Source organism: Lotus japonicus, chromosome 3 (assembly GCF_012489685.1).
Source record: "Lotus japonicus ecotype B-129 chromosome 3, LjGifu_v1.2".
In the NCBI taxonomy this organism is placed as follows: domain Eukaryota; kingdom Viridiplantae; phylum Streptophyta; class Magnoliopsida; order Fabales; family Fabaceae; genus Lotus; species Lotus japonicus.
Genome location: NC_080043.1, coordinates 64,751,617 through 64,772,122, shown reverse-complemented (window position 1 = coordinate 64,772,122; position 20,506 = coordinate 64,751,617). Strand labels below are relative to the sequence as shown.

Here is a 20,506-nt window from a genome sequence, read left to right as displayed (position 1 = left end):
AACTAGAGTGCGAATACAAAGTAAACAAACGAGTGAAAATGCGTGAAATGATAGGTCCCCCCACCGCTTGGGTAATGCCTGTTATTTATAACTTGGGTTTTGGTCCGAACGAACCATGGGTTGCCCGGCCCATTAAGTATACAAAGTGATCAGCCCATGTAAGACCCGGATTTTTGGAATCACAGCTGGTTATGGACTTTGATAGAAGGACGGGTAAGATGAATTTGAATTGATTGAGGATTAGTCGGATTTGGGAGGAAAGTTCGTGTTAAGCATTTGATTGTAAAAGATTAAGATTTGAATCTGTGGAAGTCGATGAGTGTCGTATAGACATTGATTGGTTAGTTCGTGTGATTACTCCAAGTAGAGGTAGACCAAGTCAAGAGATTTAGTGCTGGAAAAGTATTAAGTAGTTTCTCGGAAGTTATGAAGTCATAGGTTATGTGATTGCTGAGGGGAGTTGTTAGAGACTAAATAAGTTGGATTTAATCAGGTTTTAGATGATAGCTTGATGGTAGCGAGATTGAGAAGACTTAACTCTGAACTAGATTGTTATAGTCGAGTTCGAGGAATAAGTTTTGCTAAGCGTTGGATTAATATGTGGAGACATTATAGTCTTAAGAGATGAATTTTCGCTTGAAAAGTGTTGAATTAATGATTAAGTTGGAGAAAGAAAGTTTTAGCATAAGTTGAATACTTGAGGTTGTTGATATGGATTCCAAAGAAATATGCTAAGATTACTAAGTGAGATTTACTAAGTTGGATTGAAATCTTAGGGTTAAGATTGAATCTTGAGAGTCGAGAATCGCGTACGAATAGGAGATCTTATGGTTGTAGGTGTGACAATAGGAGTTGAATCTTAGAAGATTGAAGACCTGAAGGTGAGCTTCGGGTTAAGACCATTGAGGTATAATATAAGAGAGATCTTGAAGTAAAGGAATTCTGGGTTGTGTGGAGTGTTAAGGTTGGTGATCGATTGATGTTAATTATGAGGTTGCGGACATAATGACCATGTGACAAGATTTGAATGATGTTAGCATAATAAGTTGTGAATGTGAAAGCATGACGCCACTGGTCAGGTCGTTTAGGTAAGTGAAGGAGTTATAGTTTTTAAGAAACGGATATTCATTTAAGAAGTATTGAAGGATTAAAGGTCACTAGAGGACCAAACTTGGTGAAGGTTTAGGTTTTAAATCTATGAATGTCTGTCTAAGGTGTTACATTAATGTAACACCCCGATTTCCGGGTGTCACTTTAGTAACCAAAAATAATCTTTACGCGGAAAACAGGTAATTTTTTTTTCGTTTTCTTTCCTTTAAATCAAAACGATAAGGAAGTAAAGACAAAACCCAACTACTAAACTAACAGATATACAACATATATACATGTACAGCCTCAGCTGCACTCCATGTCACGCGCACTCGCAGTGACTCCAAAGCAGTGTGCCCGTAGGCAAATATATACAGACCCAGAAGTGTAAGTGAGAAAATTATAATTACAAACCACTAGGAGAAAGTCGGCCTCAATATGGCCTAAGCAAAGACCCCTATGGTCCAACTGACTCACTGTGATCCCTCAGTAAGAGAACCACACGAAAAGTCATGCGTCGGAAACCTACCCGATCCCAAAAGCAAAACGAATCAGAGCTCTACACAAAACATGACGCCTGCCCAAACCTAACCTCCCAGTGCCAAACCCACAACGATCTGAAGTCGGCAAGTTGAAGCTCAACTCTATGCGCCACAGAACTCCTTTCGTCAGACGTCCACGCTCGTCAGTCCGGTCCTCCACGACCCTTCCCCGATACGTCGCCCGGTGACCAGCAACATCGATCACCCAAGCGGTGGGGCATCCCGATCCTGCAGCTCATATCTGATCCCCCCCGAGGGAGAGACCGTCGAGAACCAGTCGACCATCGACATCTGGCAGCAGGCCGACCGCCCAAACACAAACATACAAACAAAGCCAAGGCGCTAGGGTCAACTCACAGCAATAAGTACATATACACTCAACATGTGACAGGGTATATATATAAGTTGTTATATAAGCATATAAGTAATCCTAGCATGTTATGGCTCTAACATTGCTTCAATAAACAAACAGCACACAGTCTCAGTCTGCATGAATGTATGCGTGAAATGCACAATATGAATCCGGATTTGTGACGCGTTCCCGTTCGCCACAAGTGAAGCATTCCCGTTCTTCACTATGGATGGACCATTCCCGTTATCCATCCTGGATGAAATCCATCCTGGATGAACCATTCCCGTTATTCATCCTTGGTGAACCATTCCCGTTATTCATCCTTGGTGAACCATTCCCGTTATTCACCGTATGATGAACCATTCCCGTTATTCATCATTTATGCAAGGTGAACCATTCCCGTTATTCACCATGATATGCACAGGTGAACCATTCCCGTTATTCACCCGATTGAATGCAACGTGGTTAGCCAAACAACGAATCGCCCTTACCACGAAAGTGTTTAGCTCACAACCCAATCTCAACAAACCCATGAGTTAGTGTCGGTCAATACAACACAACTCGGAGTAAGTGTCGGTCAATACAACACAGCTCCACCAACAAGAATACACAAGGGTCTAGTGTCGGTCAATACAACACAGCCCAAACAACAAGAGCGCTAAGTGTCGGTCAATACAACACCGCTCCAACAACAAGAGAACCCAAGGGATTAATGTCGGTCAATACAACACAACCCCATCAACAAGAGTACGTAAAGTACTTGGTGACTTTCAATCATCACCATAGCTCACCTTAGTGGCTTTCCCCAATTCCAATAACTCACAACAAAGGTCGACTTTTCCCCGTCTTTCGTAAATATTTTCCCCTTCAGTTTTCCTATACTTAAACGTTAATAAAAATGATTTCAATTCAGATTAGTCAGGTTATGAGTTTATTTCTCAAAATCTAGGTTTCCCAAGTCTTTAGTTTACAAAATTCTATTCATTCTAGGTTTTCCGAAAACCAACCACCCAAAAGAAGTTTCCCGGGGAAAGTCTAAGTAAACCAACGAATCCCAACAAATGGCTAAGTCCCAAACCCCTCGTTTGAACTTGCCTAGGGTTGCTCATCCAACCCGAAACATCAAAGATCACCAGATCAATGAATCTCCACTCCGAAGTCGCGTCAAAACGCACAATCCAACAAAGCACAACATCACAACATCAGTTCATCAACATAATCAACATCAAAGTAAAGCATAAGTCGAATTGATCGACGCCTATCATGCATTCATAGCTAATATATAGTAAGTTGCCCTAACCTCGAGCTGTTCCAGCTTCGCAAACAAAGTTCTCCTCAAACAATTGCTCTGAGTCTTCCAAAGTTCCCTCAACTGAACCTCGGAGAAAAACAAAGCAGAATCCAAACAAAATCAATTAGTTCGATCGTAAAACAATACATAAACGATAGACAAAGCATTAAAGCTTCAAAATAGGACAATCAGGTACGAAAAGACAAGTTTTCGAAAACGAAAAACTCCCCCCCCTTAGGAAATAGCCCACGGCCATAAGGAGAAAAGAGCTTCGGCTCTTTTTCTTCGATCAAATCAGTTTACAAGGTAGTTTTAGGGTAAAACTAAGGCAAAGAAACTGTCAGAACAATTTTCGGACAATCGGGCCGAAATACGACTATCCAGGGGCATTTTGGTCCAAAATAAAGGCTCAAAACTTCAAAGTTATCAGTTCTGAAAACAAATTTGACAGCAATGATCCTCATGACATCCGTGACAACAAATCCTAAAGGCACGAAGTCAGATTAAGTCTTTTCGACAATAAAGTTTCGAAATGTGAGACAAAAAGGGTTTTGAAACAGTTTTTCAGATCCTGGACAACTGGATCACAATCAGCGTTTACTGACAGAGGTTTTAGACTCAGGGGAACGTAAGGAACATAACCCAACCAAGAAATCGAAGAAATCGGACCATTTTAGAAAAAGCTCAAAACTGTGAGCACAGAAACGACTTCAGAAACGCAACAGAAACAACAATCAGAGGTAGGAATCGTGTTAGTTACCTCGATACCTAGAAGTAGGGACGAACTGCACGAAGATTGGTCAAGGTTTCGCGAAAATCTCCTCCCCCCTTGCTCTCCACGAAATTCAGCCACAAAAGGAAGAAAATGAAGGAATTTTTGCTTTTTGAGCTATTTATAGGCAGGCGAAATCGCGGGAAAATGAAAATTTCGCGATTCCGATTTTTGCAGCACGATCACCGTGGAATTCTAAGAGAGATTCTGGCGTCAGAATTCCAGAACTCAAAACAAATATCTAAGATTTGGGAAAAACGATATCCAAAACGCCAAAAGCGGTGTAAGTTAGTCTGTCCCGAAAAACTACTTTTTGCTGTGATGCTCAGACGACAAAACTTCCAACAGAAGAAAGATTGGAAATGTCGAAACAAGTCTGGCAACGCAGACGGAATCTTCGTTAGATGTCCCGAATAAAAAAGTCTTCATCCTTCGCTCAAAACTAAGGTTTCGAAGCAAAGAAATTAGCGTCGGCGGACATCCGAAAAGTTAAACCTATCGTGCGTACAGTCCAGAGTTCTGAAATGAAACGCTGGTCGATGGAAAAATAAAGAGAAACTTTAAATTTTCCAAGAGTTCGAAATCTCACTTAAAACGTTGCTTTAAGAGCGAAATAGCCTATTCTGGACATGCTCGCCATAAGGCAGGTGTGCAGACGACTCGCACTAGCTCCGAAAGAAACAACGCCACATTCCTCGAGCAAATCCTGAACTTTCTTCTTCATTAATCTTTCTCAAATATCAAACTCCTGTCACGCTTACACTGATTCCACGCGTGAGTCGGAAATTAACTTGTTCCGAAAATCCGGGTCTTACAATACACAATGTAACACCCCGATTTCCATGTGTCACTTTAGTAACAAAAAATAATCTTTACGCGGAAAACAGGTAATTTTTTTTTCGTTTTCTTTCCTTTAAATCAAAACGATAAGGAAGTAAAGACAAAACCCAACTACTAAACTAACAGATATACAACATATATACATGTACAGCCTCAGCTGCACTCCATGTCACGCGCACTCGCAGTGACTCCAAAGCAGTGTGCCCGTAGGCAAATATATACAGACCCAGAAGTGTAAGTGAGAAAATTATAATTACAAACCACTAGGAGAAAGTCGGCCTCAATATGGCCTAAGCAAAGACCCCTATGGTCCAACTGACTCACTGTGATCCCTCAGTAAGAGAACCACACGAAAAGTCATGCGTCGGAAACCTACCCGATCCCAAAAGCAAAACGAATCAGAGCTCTACACAAAACATGACGCCTGCCCAAACCTAACCTCCCAGTGCCAAACCCACAACGATCTGAAGTCGGCAAGTTGAAGCTCAACTCTATGCGCCACAGAACTCCTTTCGTCAGACGTCCACGCTCGTCAGTCCGGTCCTCCACGACCCTTCCCCGATACGTCGCCCGGTGACCAGCAACATCGATCACCCAAGCGGTGGGGCATCCCGATCCTGCAGCTCATATCTGATCCCCCCCGAGGGAGAGACCGTCGAGAACCAGTCGACCATCGACATCTGGCAGCAGGCCGACCGCCCAAACACAAACATACAAACAAAGCCAAGGCGCTAGGGTCAACTCACAGCAATAAGTACATATACACTCAACATGTGACAGGGTATATATATAAGTTGTTATATAAGCATATAAGTAATCCTAGCAAGTTATGGCTCTAACATTGCTTCAATAAACAAACAGCACACAGTCTCAGTCTGCATGAATGTATGCGTGAAATGCACAATATGAATCCGGATTTGTGACGCGTTCCCGTTCGCCACAAGTGAAGCATTCCCGTTCTTCACTATGGATGGACCATTCCCGTTATCCATCCTGGATGAACCATTCCCGTTATTCATCCTTGGTGAACCATTCCCGTTATTCATCCTTGGTGAACCATTCCCGTTATTCACCGTATGATGAACCATTCCCGTTATTCATCATTTATGCAAGGTGAACCATTCCCGTTATTCACCATGATATGCACAGGTGAACCATTCCCGTTATTCACCCGATTGAATGCAACGTGGTTAGCCAAACAACGAATCGCCCTTACCACGAAAGTGTTTAGCTCACAACCCAATCTCAACAAACCCATGAGTTAGTGTCGGTCAATACAACACAACTCGGAGTAAGTGTCGGTCAATACAACACAGCTCCACCAACAAGAATACACAAGGGTCTAGTGTCGGTCAATACAACACAGCCCAAACAACAAGAGCGCTAAGTGTCGGTCAATACAACACCGCTCCAACAACAAGAGAACCCAAGGGATTAATGTCGGTCAATACAACACAACCCCATCAACAAGAGTACGTAAAGTACTTGGTGACTTTCAATCATCACCATAGCTCACCTTAGTGGCTTTCCCCAATTCCAATAACTCACAACAAAGGTCGACTTTTCCCCGTCTTTCGTAAATATTTTCCCCTTCAGTTTTCCTATACTTAAACGTTAATAAAAATGATTTCAATTCAGATTAGTCAGGTTATGAGTTTATTTCTCAAAATCTAGGTTTCCCAAGTCTTTAGTTTACAAAATTCTATTCATTCTAGGTTTTCCGAAAACCAACCACCCAAAAGAAGTTTCCCGGGGAAAGTCTAAGTAAACCAACGAATCCCAACAAATGGCTAAGTCCCAAACCCCTCGTTTGAACTTGCCTAGGGTTGCTCATCCAACCCGAAACATCAAAGATCACCAGATCAATGAATCTCCACTCCGAAGTCGCGTCAAAACGCACAATCCAACAAAGCACAACATCACAACATCAGTTCATCAACATAATCAACATCAAAGTAAAGCATAAGTCGAATTGATCGACGCCTATCATGCATTCATAGCTAATATATAGTAAGTTGCCCTAACCTCGAGCAGTTCCAGCTTCGCAAACAAAGTTCTCCTCAAACAATTGCTCTGAGTCTTCCAAAGTTCCCTCAACTGAACCTCGGAGAAAAAAAAAGCAGAATCCAAACAAAATCGATTAGTTCGATCGTAAAACAATACATAAACGATAGACAAAGCATTAAAGCTTCAAAATAGGACAATCAGGTACGAAAAGACAAGTTTTCGAAAACGAAAAACTCCCCCCCCTTAGGAAATAGCCCACGGCCATAAGGAGAAAAGAGCTTCGGCTCTTTTTCTTCGATCAAATCAGTTTACAAGGTAGTTTTAGGGTAAAACTAAGGCAAAGAAACTGTCAGAACAATTTTCGGACAATCGGGCCGAAATACGACTATCCAGGGGCATTTTGGTCCAAAATAAAGGCTCAAAACTTCAAAGTTATCAGTTCTGAAAACAAATTTGACAGCAATGATCCTCATGACATCCGTGACAACAAATCCTAAAGGCACGAAGTCAGATTAAGTCTTTTCGACAATAAAGTTTCGAAATGTGAGACAAAAAGGGTTTTGAAACAGTTTTTCAGATCCTGGACAACTGGATCACAATCAGCGTTTACTGACAGAGGTTTTAGACTCAGGGGAACGTAAGGAACATAACCCAACCAAGAAATCGAAGAAATCGGACCATTTTAGAAAAAGCTCAAAACTGTGAGCACAGAAACGACTTCAGAAACGCAACAGAAACAACAATCAGAGGTAGGAATCGTGTTAGTTACCTCGATACCTAGAAGTAGGGACGAACTGCACGAAGATTGGTCAAGGTTTCGCGAAAATCTCCTCCCCCCTTGCTCTCCACGAAATTCAGCCACAAAAGGAAGAAAATGAAGGAATTTTTGCTTTTTGAGCTATTTATAGGCAGGCGAAATCGCGGGAAAATGAAAATTTCGCGATTCCGATTTTTGCAGCACGATCACCGTGGAATTCTAAGAGAGATTCTGGCGTCAGAATTCCAGAACTCAAAACAAATATCTAAGATTTGGGAAAAACGATATCCAAAACGCCAAAAGCGGTGTAAGTTAGTCTGTCCCGAAAAACTACTTTTTGCTGTGATGCTCAGACGACAAAACTTCCAACAGAAGAAAGATTGGAAATGTCGAAACAAGTCTGGCAACGCAGACGGAATCTTCGTTATATGTCCCGAATAGAAAAAGTCTTCATCCTTCGCTCAAAACTAAGGTTTCGAAGCAAAGAAATTAGCGTCGGCGGACATCCGAAAAGTTAAACCTATCGTGCGTACAGTCCAGAGTTCCGAAATGAAACGCTGGTCGATGGAAAAATAAAGAGAAACTTTAAATTTTCCAAGAGTTCGAAATCTCACTTAAAACGTTGCTTTAAGAGCGAAATAGCCTATTCTGGACATGCTCGCCATAAGGCAGGTGTGAAGACGACTCGCACTAGCTCCGAAAGAAACAACGCCACATTCCTCGAGCAATTCCTGAACTTTCTTCTTCATTAATCTTTCTCAAATTTCAAACTCCTGTCGCGCTTACACTGATTCCACGCGTGAGTCGGAAATTAACTTGTTCCGAAAATCCGGGTCTTACAATACACAATGTAACACCCCGATTTCCAGGTGTCACTTTAGTAACCAAAAATAATCTTTACGCGGAAAACAGGTAATTTTTTTTTCGTTTTCTTTCCTTTAAATCAAAACGATAAGGAAGTAAAGACAAAACCCAACTACTAAACTAACAGATATACAACATATATACATGTACAGCCTCAGCTGCACTCCATGTCACGCGCACTCGCAGTGACTCCAAAGCAGTGTGCCCGTAGGCAAATATATACAGACCCAGAAGTGTAAGTGAGAAAATTATAATTACAAACCACTAGGAGAAAGTCGGCCTCAATATGGCCTAAGCAAAGATCCCTATGGTCCAACTGACTCACTGTGATCCCTCAGTAAGAGAACCACACGAAAAGTCATGCGTCGGAAACCTACCCGATCCCAAAAGCAAAACGAATCAGAGCTCTACACAAAACATGACGCCTGCCCAAACCTAACCTCCCAGTGCCAAACCCACAACGATCTGAAGTCGGCAAGTTGAAGCTCAACTCTATGCGCCACAGAACTCCTTTCGTCAGACGTCCACGCTCGTCAGTCCGGTCCTCCACGACCCTTCCCCGATACGTCGCCCGGTGACCAGCAACATCGATCACCCAAGCGGTGGGGCATCCCGATCCTGCAGCTCATATCTGATCCCCCCCGAGGGAGAGACCGTCGAGAACCAGTCGACCATCGACATCTGGCAGCAGGCCGACCGCCCAAACACAAACATACAAACAAAGCAAAGGCGCTAGGGTCAACTCACAGCAATAAGTACATATACACTCAACATGTGACAGGGTATATATATCAGTTGTTATATAAGCATATAAGTAATCCTAGCATGTTATGGCTCTAACATTGCTTCAATAAACAAACAGCACACAGTCTCAGTCAGCATGAATGTATGCGTGAAATGCACAATATGAATCCGGATTTGTGACGCGTTCCCGTTCGCCACAAGTGAAGCATTCCCGTTCTTCACTATGGATGGACCATTCCCGTTATCCATCCTGGATGAACCATTCCCGTTATTCATCCTTGGTGAACCATTCCCGTTATTCACCGTATGATGAACCATTCCCGTTATTCATCATTTATGCAAGGTGAACCATTCCCGTTATTCACCATGATATGCACAGGTGAACCATTCCCGTTATTCACCCGATTGAATGCAACGTGGTTAGCCAAACAACGAATCGCCCTTACCACGAAAGTGTTTAGCTCACAACCCAATCTCAACAAACCCATGAGTTAGTGTCGGTCAATACAACACAACTCGGAGTAAGTGTCGGTCAATACAACACAGCTCTACCAACAAGAATACACAAGGGTCTAGTGTCGGTCAATACAACACAGCCCAAACAACAAGAGCGCTAAGTGTCGGTCAATACAACACCGCTCCAACAACAAGAGAACCCAAGGGATTAATGTCGGTCAATACAACACAACCCCATCAACAAGAGTACGTAAAGTACTTGGTGACTTTCAATCATCACCATAGCTCACCTTAGTGGCTTTCCCCAATTCCAATAACTCACAACAAAGGTCGACTTTTCCCCGTCTTTCGTAAATATTTTCCCCTTCAGTTTTCCTATACTTAAACGTTAATAAAAATGATTTCAATTCAGATTAGTCAGGTTATGAGTTTATTTCTCAAAATCTAGGTTTCCCAAGTCTTTAGTTTACAAAATTCTATTCATTCTAGGTTTTCCGAAAACCAACCACCCAAAAGAAGTTTCCCGGGGAAAGTCTAAGTAAACCAACGAATCCCAACAAATGGCTAAGTCCCAAACCCCTCGTTTGAACTTTCCTAGGGTTGCTCATCCAACCCGAAACATCAAAGATCACCAGATCAATGAATCTCCACTCCGAAGTCGCGTCAAAACGCACAATCCAACAAAGCACAACATCACAACATCAGTTCATCAACATAATCAACATCAAAGTAAAGCATAAGTCGAATTGATCGACGCCTATCATGCATTCATAGCTAATATATAGTAAGTTGCCCTAACCTCGAGCTGTTCCAGCTTCGCAAACAAAGTTCTCCTCAAACAATTGCTCTGAGTCTTCCAAAGTTCCCTCAACTGAACCTCGGAGAAAAACAAAGCAGAATCCAAACAAAATCGATTAGTTCGATCGCAAAACAATACATAAACGATAGACAAAGCATTAAAGCTTCAGAATAGGACAATCAGGTACGAAAAGACAAGTTTTCGAAAACGAAAAACTCCCCCCCCCTTAGGAAATAGCCCACGGCCATAAGGAGAAAAGAGCTTCGGCTCTTTTTCTTCGATCAAATCAGTTTACAAGGTAGTTTTAGGGTAAAACTAAGGCAAAGAAACTGTCAGAACAATTTTCGGACAATCGGGCCGAAATACGACTATCCAGGGGCATTTTGGTCCAAAATAAAGGCTCAAAACTTCAAAGTTATCAGTTCTGAAAACAAATTTGACAGCAATGATCCTCATGACATCCGTGACAACAAATCCTAAAGGCACGAAGTCAGATTAAGTCTTTTCGACAATAAAGTTTCGAAATGTGAGACAAAAAGGGTTTTGAAACAGTTTTTCAGATCCTGGACAACTGGATCACAATCAGCGTTTACTGACAGAGGTTTTAGACTCAGGGGAACGTAAGGAACATAACCCAACCAAGAAATCGAAGAAATCAGACCATTTTAGAAAAAGCTCAAAACTGTGAGCACAGAAACGACTTCAGAAACGCAACAGAAACAACAATCAGAGGTAGGAATCGTGTTAGTTACCTCGATACATAGAAGTAGGGACGAACTGCACGAAGATTGGTCAAGGTTTCGCGAAAATCTCCTCCCCCCTTGCTCTCCACGAAATTCAGCCACAAAAGGAAGAAAATGAAGGAATTTTTGCTTTTTGAGCTATTTATAGGCAGGCGAAATCGCGGGAAAATGAAAATTTCGCGATTCCGATTTTTGCAGCACGATCACCGTGGAATTCTAAGAGAGATTCTGGCGTCAGAATTCTAGAACTCAAAACAAATATCTAAGATTTGGGAAAAACGATATCCAAAACGCCAAAAGCGGTGTAAGTTAGTCTGTCCCGAAAAACTACTTTTTGCTGTGATGCTCAGACGACAAAACTTCCAACAGAAGAAAGATTGGAAATGTCGAAACAAGTCTGGCAACGCAGACGGAATCTTCGTTAGATGTCCCGAATAGAAAAAGTCTTCATCCTTCGCTCAAAACTAAGGTTTCGAAGCAAAGAAATTAGCGTCGGCGGACATCCGAAAAGTTAAACCTATCGTGCGTACAGTCCAGAGTTCCGAAATGAAACGCTGGTCGATGGAAAAATAAAGAGAAACTTTAAATTTTCCAAGAGTTCGAAATCTCACTTAAAACGTTGCTTTAAGAGCGAAATAGCCTATTCTGGACATGCTCGCCATAAGGCAGGTGTGCAGACGACTCGCACTAGCTCCGAAAGAAACAACGCCACATTCCTCGAGCAATTCCTGAACTTTCTTCTTCATTAATCTTTCTCAAATATCAAACTCCTGTCACGCTTACACTGATTCCACGCGTGAGTCGGAAATTAACTTGTTCCGAAAATCCGGGTCTTACAATACTCCCCTCCAAAAAGAAAGTTTCAATGTAACACCTTAGACAGACATTCATAGATTTAAAACCTAAACCTTCACCAAGTTTGGTCCTCTAGTGACCTTTAATCCTTCAATACTTCTTAAATGAATATCCGTTTCTTAAAAACTATAACTCCTTCACTTACCCAAACGACCTGACCAGTGGCGTCATGCTTTCACATTCACAACTTATTATGCTAACATCATTCAAATCTTGTCACATGGTCATTATGTCCGCAACCTCATAATTAACATCAATCGATCACCAACCTTAACACTCCACACAACCCAGAATTCCTTTACTTCAAGATCTCTCTTATATTATACCTCAATGGTCTTAACCCGAAGCTCACCTTCAGGTCTTCAATCTTCTAAGATTCAACTCCTATTGTCACACCTACAACCATAAGATCTCCTATTCGTACGCGATTCTCGACTCTCAAGATTCAATCTTAACCCTAAGATTTCAATCCAACTTAGTAAATCTCACTTAGTAATCTTAGCATATTTCTTTGGAATCCATATCAACAACCTCAAGTATTCAACTTATGTTAAAACTTTCTTTCTCCAACTTAATCATTAATTCAACACTTTTCAAGCGAAAATTCATCTCTTAAGACTATAATGTCTCCACATATTAATCCAACGCTTAGCAAAACTTATTCCTCGAACTCGACTATAACAATCTAGTTCAGAGTTAATTCTTCTCAATCTCGCTACCATCAAGCTATCATCTAAAACCTGATTAAATCCAACTTATTTAGTCTCTAACAACTCCCCTCAGCAATCACATAACCTATGACTTCATAACTTCCGAGAAACTACTTAATACTTTTCCAGCACTAAATCTCTTGACTTGGTCTACCTCTACTTGGAATAATCACACGAACTAACCAATCAATGTCTATACGACACTCATCGACTTCCACAGATTCAAATCTTAATCTTTTACAATCAAATGCTTAACACGAACTTTCCTCCCAAATCCGACTAATCCTCAATCAATTCAAATTCATCTTACCCGTCCTTCTATCAAAGTCCATAACCAGCTGTGATTCCGAAAATCCGGGTCTTACAGCCCAAGTGTCTTATGAATTGGTACGCCCATGTTAGACCAAGTACTTATAAATTAAATACATGTAGTCTTCATAAAAATTGATATTGGTCAGAATTCATAGGTATTTAAGGCCATTAGTAGTCGAAAGAGTAAAAATATTTAGGATTCTAGTGGATCACTTTGTCATAATTAGTTAGTCACCATTTAGCAGAATATAGGGTAAAGTGTCAAAGAAGTCAGAAATGAAACAGAACTCTTGCGACATTCCCATCATACATAGCAGCAAAATTACAAAAGCCCCACAAGAAAGAAGAGATGAAAGCATCAGGGAACAAACATGGAATGATTCAATAACTTTTGTTTGTCACTCACTACACAAGCGAGAAGAAACAATTTAGACCAAATTACAATATGCACACATAACCCGAATAATAAACTGTCTTATCAAAAGGGTCAAAACTAAAATTGGATTCTTACAACAAACACCACCTTATCATATAATCAATATAAAGCAACAAAGTCATATCTAATTATAAAGGCTAAATTAAGCTTTTCGTCCCTAACCTTTTTCATAAATATGGTTTTCGTCTCTCGTCGGAGCAAGACGTGGTATTGGTCCCTATCTTTTCCAAAATGATTGGTTTTAGTCCCTCCGGCCGTTTGGGTCAACGCCAGAGCTCCGCCAGCCCATGTGGCTGCCACGTCAATTAATGAGCCATGTTGGATTTTAATAGGGACGAATATCCAAGGATGAGATCCTACTTAAAATATTTTAATAGGGACGAATACCAAATATGTTTTCATACACAAGGATAAGATCCAACTTAAAATATCAAATAATTTTTTGTAAAAAAGGAGGAGGAGGAGAGGAGGACATCCAAAATATTCATTCCATTCAGTGGTGCTACAAGGTACATTCAATACAATCTTGGCTTACAATCTTCAACAAAGTTCATTCCATTTAGTGGTGCTAAATAACAGCTTAAATTTCTCTTAATTATTTACATAATTTAAAAACTAAAAACTAAAACTAAGCTAAAAACTCACATGCCTGGTGTTAACAAGAACAATGACAATTTCAGAGAAAAAACCCACAATCATTGGGTCTCTGAAATTTAATCCAACAAAACAACTTCACTAATTAGGGTAAAAAATTAACAAGAACAATGACAATTTCAGAACAATGACATAAATTACTATAGAACAATTTCAGAAGAAACTTATCAAGAAATGTCTGCATCTCCAGAAACTTCTATACGGGTTCACATCAGTGCGAGAAGTCAAATACACCACCATCTCACCGCAACTACACCTACCACGTCGTATCATTCTGTGTCTAACAGCGATGCTACAAGAACACCTCGAACCAGATCATGATTCCCTTGACATTTAAGACATTCGCACAACGACAGGGAGAGACGAGGAGCGAAGAAGAGCGACGACGACCGACGATGAGGAACCAGATCGCAAAGAAGAGGAACAGAGATGAAGAACAATGAGGAACCCTAATTCTATTCTGGTAAAGTGAAGAAGACGATATGTAAGGAATGGAAGGGGCTTTAAAGGAATTTATGTTTTAGTTTTTAGCTTAGTTTTAGTTTTTAGTTTAGTTTTTAGTTTTTAAATTATGTAAATAATTAAGAGAATTTTAAGCTGTTATTTAGCACCACTGAATGGAATGAACTTTGTTGAAGATTGTAAGCCAGGATTGTATTGAATGTACCTTGTAGCACCACTCATGAATGGAATGAATATTTTGGATGTCCTCCTCTCCTCCTCCTTTTTGCAAAAATTTATTTGGTATTTTAAGTTGGATCTCATCCTTGTGTATGAAAACATATTTGGTATTCGTCCCTATTAAAATATTTTAAGTTGGATCTCATCCTTGGATATTCGTCCCTATTAAAATCCAACATGGCTCGTTAATTGACGTGGCAAAGCCACATGGGCTGGCGGAGCTCCGGCGTTGACCAAAACGGCCGGAGGGACCAAAACCAATCATTTTGGCAAAAGATATGGACCAATACCACGTCTTACTCCGGCGAGGGGCGAAAACCATATTTATGGAAAAAGGATAGGGATGAAAAGCTTAATTTAGCCTTAAAATAAGTACTCAATAGCTAAATATTGTCATAACTTACTTTTTTAGCCATGCCTATGGCCCATGGTTCATGCAGTGTCTTGTAAAATCAGCGCAAACAAACATATTACCTGGTAATCTCATTCCCAAACAGTTAGAAAGTAACTTAAATATCTATTAGATAAACTAATCAATGAATAACACCCTTGAGATTGAATGACAGTAAAACTATAAGAGTTCCCGTGATTGATTAAGAAGCCTCCTTAGATCCATTAGAACATACTAATAATGCATACACAACCAATTTCAGTTACTTACAATTTCAATAACAAACCAATGATAATGTCAATACTGAGGTGCGTGAAAGCAATTGGTGAAATTAAACAAAGAGATAGTAAAACATATGATCTATTATAAGTGCAGAAATAGAGATCATGTATATAAATCAAATGTCAAGGAAAGGGATAATTAGTTCCATTTCACAGCAGAAACAGAAGGGTAAGTGCAGTTCAAATCCAAATGGTTGGTTAGAAATTATCTCAAAATAAAAGAAGGGGAAAAAATAGACAATCTCGCTCATGTTCCTGGTCTCGCTTCAGCCTCTCCCCTCACTGTGAATCTCCTTCACCACCGTGGACTCCTCCACAGCAACCTTCTTCCCTTGACACCAGCGTCATACAAACTCTCCTCATTTTCACGTGTGGTATGAGTGTGTGCCACAAAAATCTCAATTGGAGTGCCTTATATAGGGTGCTTCCCAGAAAAAGTGATGGAAAGTATACTCCTAAATTAAATTGGTGCAGAAAAGTGAAATTAGATGTTGAAAAGTTTTCACTTATAGTCTATGTTCAGAAAAGTAGAAAAAAAAATCAGAAAAAGGAGGAAATGGTTTTTAACCTGTCAAAAAACTGGGATTTGGGGTGGTTGTGTCGTCGGAGATTGCGAGCTCGAGGGAGAAGAAAGGAAGGGGATGCTTGCCGCTGTTGAAAGGGGTATTTGCCGATTCTTCGGCGAGGTGGGGCGGCGGCTGTTGAAAGGGATGCACGATTTGGTTGTCTGCGATGGTGGTGCTCGTAGCGGAGCTCGCGGCAATTGCCACGGTAGAGGATTCCGTTGAAGGAGGGGGAGAGAAACGTAGAGGATGTTCTGAAGAGAGGAGAGAGGCTGAGTACCTACCTTTTTTATTTACTTTATACATAAATAAAAAAGTAATAAATTTGGTGCATTTGTAATCGGAAAAGCAACAAAAAGGAACCAACTTATCAAAAAAAGAACAAAAAGAAACCAAAAGTAGCCTTACCATGGACCTTGACACACTGAATAAAACTCTCAAAGTGAACAGTAGATTTTAGCTACTTCCTTTGTAGTGTTTATAGATGATACTCCACTGTTATTCACTCAATCATGACTTTTTTTCAAAAAAAAGGTACGGTGTCTGATTTTTTTTTTTTTTTAAAAGTTCGGTGTCTGATTTTATTTTGTTTCTTATTTTAAAATTTGAACTATCAAATCTACTACTTCTTATTCTCGAATCACTGTAGCTAAAAGACCACCTATGGCGAAGTGACACGTTTCGTTTTGACAGATTTTCTTTTTTTTTCTCACCAGGTCCACATACGACGTCGTTTGGACAGCTTGGTGTTATGTTTCTCTTCTCTCTTGAACTCTAGATTTCTTTCGCCGTCGTGCACTCCCTTTCTACCTACTCCGCCGAACCATCCTTCTCATTTTGATGTCATGATTTGTGTTTCCAAGCTGTACTTTTCTCCAAATGACTCTCAATCCCCATCTGTGGTATCGTGTTATCCCTTCTTTCTCCACCAACTTCTCTTTCTTCATGGAGTCTCTGATTCTGATTGAATGGATTATACTTACTTTCGGCGCCAGTTGATTATGATGTTGCCGCTGTTTATGGTAGAACCAATCACGTATCGACAAATCAAATGGTCCACTGTTCCGTCGTCATTCCGGTTCATGATTTCTTCAAGTATCATGGTTGAATGCACGAGGGAAGGTTGTACTATCTAATACTATCTAATTTCTTATCAATTTTGATTTATTTCTTTATTCATATTTGTTTGCAGTTTGTTTCTCTGAGTATAGTTTCATCTTTTCACTATAAATACCCCACGTTGTGAACTCTCAATCTCACCATTCCCATATCTGAATTCTGCTGCTTGAACCCCCCCTTTCTTCCTGCTGCTTGAACCCCCCCCTTTCTTCCTGCGGCTTGAACCCCCTTTCTTGCTTTTATTTATCCTTCATTCTGACTAATGAATTCCATTAAAAGTTTGTGTCCTGGTAGGGAAGCATGGAAGATTCGAGCTAGAGTCATCAGGAAGTGGGAGATGGCTTCTGCTTCTGAACCTTCTAAGCCATATGCTTTTCAACTTGTCTTGATTTGATTCTGAGGTATCAATTTTTTGTTTTGATTTTCATTTTTTGTCAAATAATCATCATCTTTAGATACTGAAATTATGTTCTTTTTTATTTCAGGGTTGTAAAATAAAGGCCAATGTTAAGAAGTATCTGATGAGTAAATTTCAAAGGGAAATAGTTGAAGGAAATGTCTATAAAGTCACACATTTCACTGTTGTGGACAATGATGGTGGATATCGTGCTACTCAGCATGAGTACAAAGTTATCTTCAATAGCAAGACAAAGCTTCAAATTGATCAGTGTGATATGATTCCTAGGCATGGTTTAACATTGAAGGATACATCTGAAGTTAAGATTACTATGGGGGAGTCTGACTTCTTAATAGGTTTGTTTTTTCAAACTTTGTAGTCTTTTTGAACCCTAGATTTTAAACGATTTCATACATGTGGTTTATATTGTTTTTTTTTTAGATATTATCGGATTGGTCACAGCTGTGTCTGAAGAACAAAAATATCCAAAGGGTGGAAATGTTACTAGAAAAATTGAAATGGAAATTACTGATGACAAGTATGTGGTATTTATCATTTCACGTACCTAATATTCATTATATTCATGACTGATTTGTGGCTCACTTCACAATTTTTATTTCTTCGTTTATTAACCAGGGGAAAGATAAAGATGGCTTTGATTGGAAAGTATGCTGATAGTGTGAAAGGTTTCCTTGCTACTCATGGGGTTGGACTTCCTGTGATTGTTGTCCAATTTGCCAAAATTAAGACATATAAAGGTATAGTTCATCATTTGATTTTATTACTTGGCTATAAGTCCTTAATCAGTTTGTTATAATAATGATGAAGTTGTATTTCACCAATGTGTAGGAGAAGTTGTTATTCAGAATGGTATGCAAGCTACCAAGCTATTTTGGAATGTTGATATTCCAGAAGTTGCTACTTTTTGTGATGGGTACTGTCATTAAGTTGTTAATGTTAATATACAATTGTAGTTAATTGTTATACTCATTGATTTATTAGCTGAATGTATTTTCTTCATGTGTTATCAAGTATTGCATTACATGGGCTTGATCCTTATCTTCCTATTGGACAAATTGGTGGTGGATTTCGGAATGTTCCTGCCAATGAAGAGTTTATTACCATGTATCCTAGGAAGAGTATTGTGGAGTTGCATGATACAGCTGAGGTAGTTTCAGTAATTACACCCTTTTTCTACATTATATGTTTGACTTTGATTTGTAGTATAGTAGATATTGTTTTCATTAATTTTTGTCTATGTAGCATGGTTTGTTTATAGTCCTAGCAAAGATTCAATCATTACATGATGGGGAGAAGTGGTGGTACGCAAGTTGCCGCTGCCGCAAAGCTGTTACTATTGAGGAATGTCTTTACTATTGTTCTTCTTGCTGCACTCATGTCACTGAGGTTACTCCCAGGTATGTTGTTTCTTCTCAATATTTTTTATGCATTGTTGTTAAGTTATGTTTAGATTTCTTAATGAACTATACTTCCACTTTTCAGATTTCGCTTGAAGGTGAATGTTTCAGATGGTGATGAGGCTGCAACTTTTGTGTTATTTGACACAGATTTTCAGAATATCATTAAGAAGACTTGCAGAGAGTTAGTTTTATGCTCAAAGGTTAATTCTGATTTGTTTTTTATTTGTTATTATTAAGAGGAGTTATTATTTTAAGAGATTATCATTCAATAATTAGTAAAGCAGCAATTCATATCTTTTTTTTTAATATTCTGTAGGGGAAATCTGTTGATGAATATCCTGATGATCTAATGGCACTTTTTGGAAAGGAATTCCTTTTCAAGGTTGAGAAGTTAAATGATCATGGACTGAAGTATGATGATTCATACAAAGTCAAGAAAATTTGTGAGGATATGGATGTCATTGACATTTTCAATGATAAGAACAACACTGCAACCCTAACTAAGGTCTGTTATAGAATAAATTTATATAATAAGTTCTTTTGTTTGTTTACATATTAAGTTGAATTCAGCTTTTCCTATTTCACTATACTAATTGTCTTTTTATTATATTATTGCAGTTCATTACTGATCCATTTTCCTCAAATTCATCATCTGATGACAAAGAACCTCTGTTTAGTCAAAACTCTATTGGTTGTTCTATTGTCTTCTGTTCCTGAAACAAATGTTTCTCTTGATGCCCTGTCTCCATTTGAAAGTCCAACAGTCACTTCTGTGCTTGCCAACCCAGACACTGAAGGTGGAAGTATGTCCAGACCTCCAAGGAAGAAGAGGTTGGTCCAAGTGAAGGCTGAAAAGTGAAGCTCTTTATAATGGACATCTTAGGTTTATATGGTTGTTTGATTTGGTTCATATCCAATCTTATTTTGTAGCTCTAAGTATTAACAAGTTCCAAACACATTTACCTCAATGTTGTGTTTGTCTATTAGATAAGATTAGATGTCCATTTTATGGTATGGTGAGGTTTATAACCTCTATTTGTAAGACATGTTTTTATTTCAAGTATCTTTTATTTATGTTAGTTACTTCTCTTTCCATAGTTATGGTTTTTTTTTCTGTTATTTTCATTTATATATTCTATAACTAATTAATGGCAAATAAACATACTTACTTAATGTGATTCTTATTTACTATTTTGTTGTGAAATCAATCTAAATTGTCGGCCTTCTTAATTGTTTTTTTATCTTATGAAAACAATTACTTCAACAAATAAATAATGAGATTGGCATGGAAGGCCACACACAATGTTAAATTATTAAATTTTGAAAATAAAATTTAAATGTTTTCAGATTCCAAAAAGGAATTCAAACTGAAAATACTGTTCTTGATATTTCCCAGTCAGATAAATTTTTAAATATAAACAAAATATTTT

At 39.2% G+C, this 20,506-nt stretch overlaps 1 protein-coding gene across 1 annotated transcript in view; it reads left to right on the top strand.

Annotated features, from left to right (window-relative positions):
* The window catches only part of LOC130745283 (uncharacterized), a 66,674-nt gene extending 46,549 nt beyond the window's left edge, over window positions 1-20,125 (top strand). Inside the window, exons 3-12 of the mRNA XM_057597457.1 lie at window positions 17,538-17,659; window positions 17,744-18,011; window positions 18,097-18,193; window positions 18,292-18,413; window positions 18,505-18,589; window positions 18,688-18,823; window positions 18,919-19,073; window positions 19,159-19,276; window positions 19,393-19,581; window positions 19,695-20,125. Of these exons, the coding sequence (XP_057453440.1) occupies window positions 17,780-18,011; window positions 18,097-18,193; window positions 18,292-18,413; window positions 18,505-18,589; window positions 18,688-18,823; window positions 18,919-19,073; window positions 19,159-19,276; window positions 19,393-19,581; window positions 19,695-19,793 (1,233 nt within the window). The 5' untranslated portion in view covers window positions 17,538-17,659; window positions 17,744-17,779 and the 3' untranslated portion in view covers window positions 19,794-20,125. The remainder of the gene's footprint in view (window positions 1-17,537; window positions 17,660-17,743; window positions 18,012-18,096; window positions 18,194-18,291; window positions 18,414-18,504; window positions 18,590-18,687; window positions 18,824-18,918; window positions 19,074-19,158; window positions 19,277-19,392; window positions 19,582-19,694) is intronic.
* Window positions 20,126-20,506: the final 381 nt, after the last annotated feature.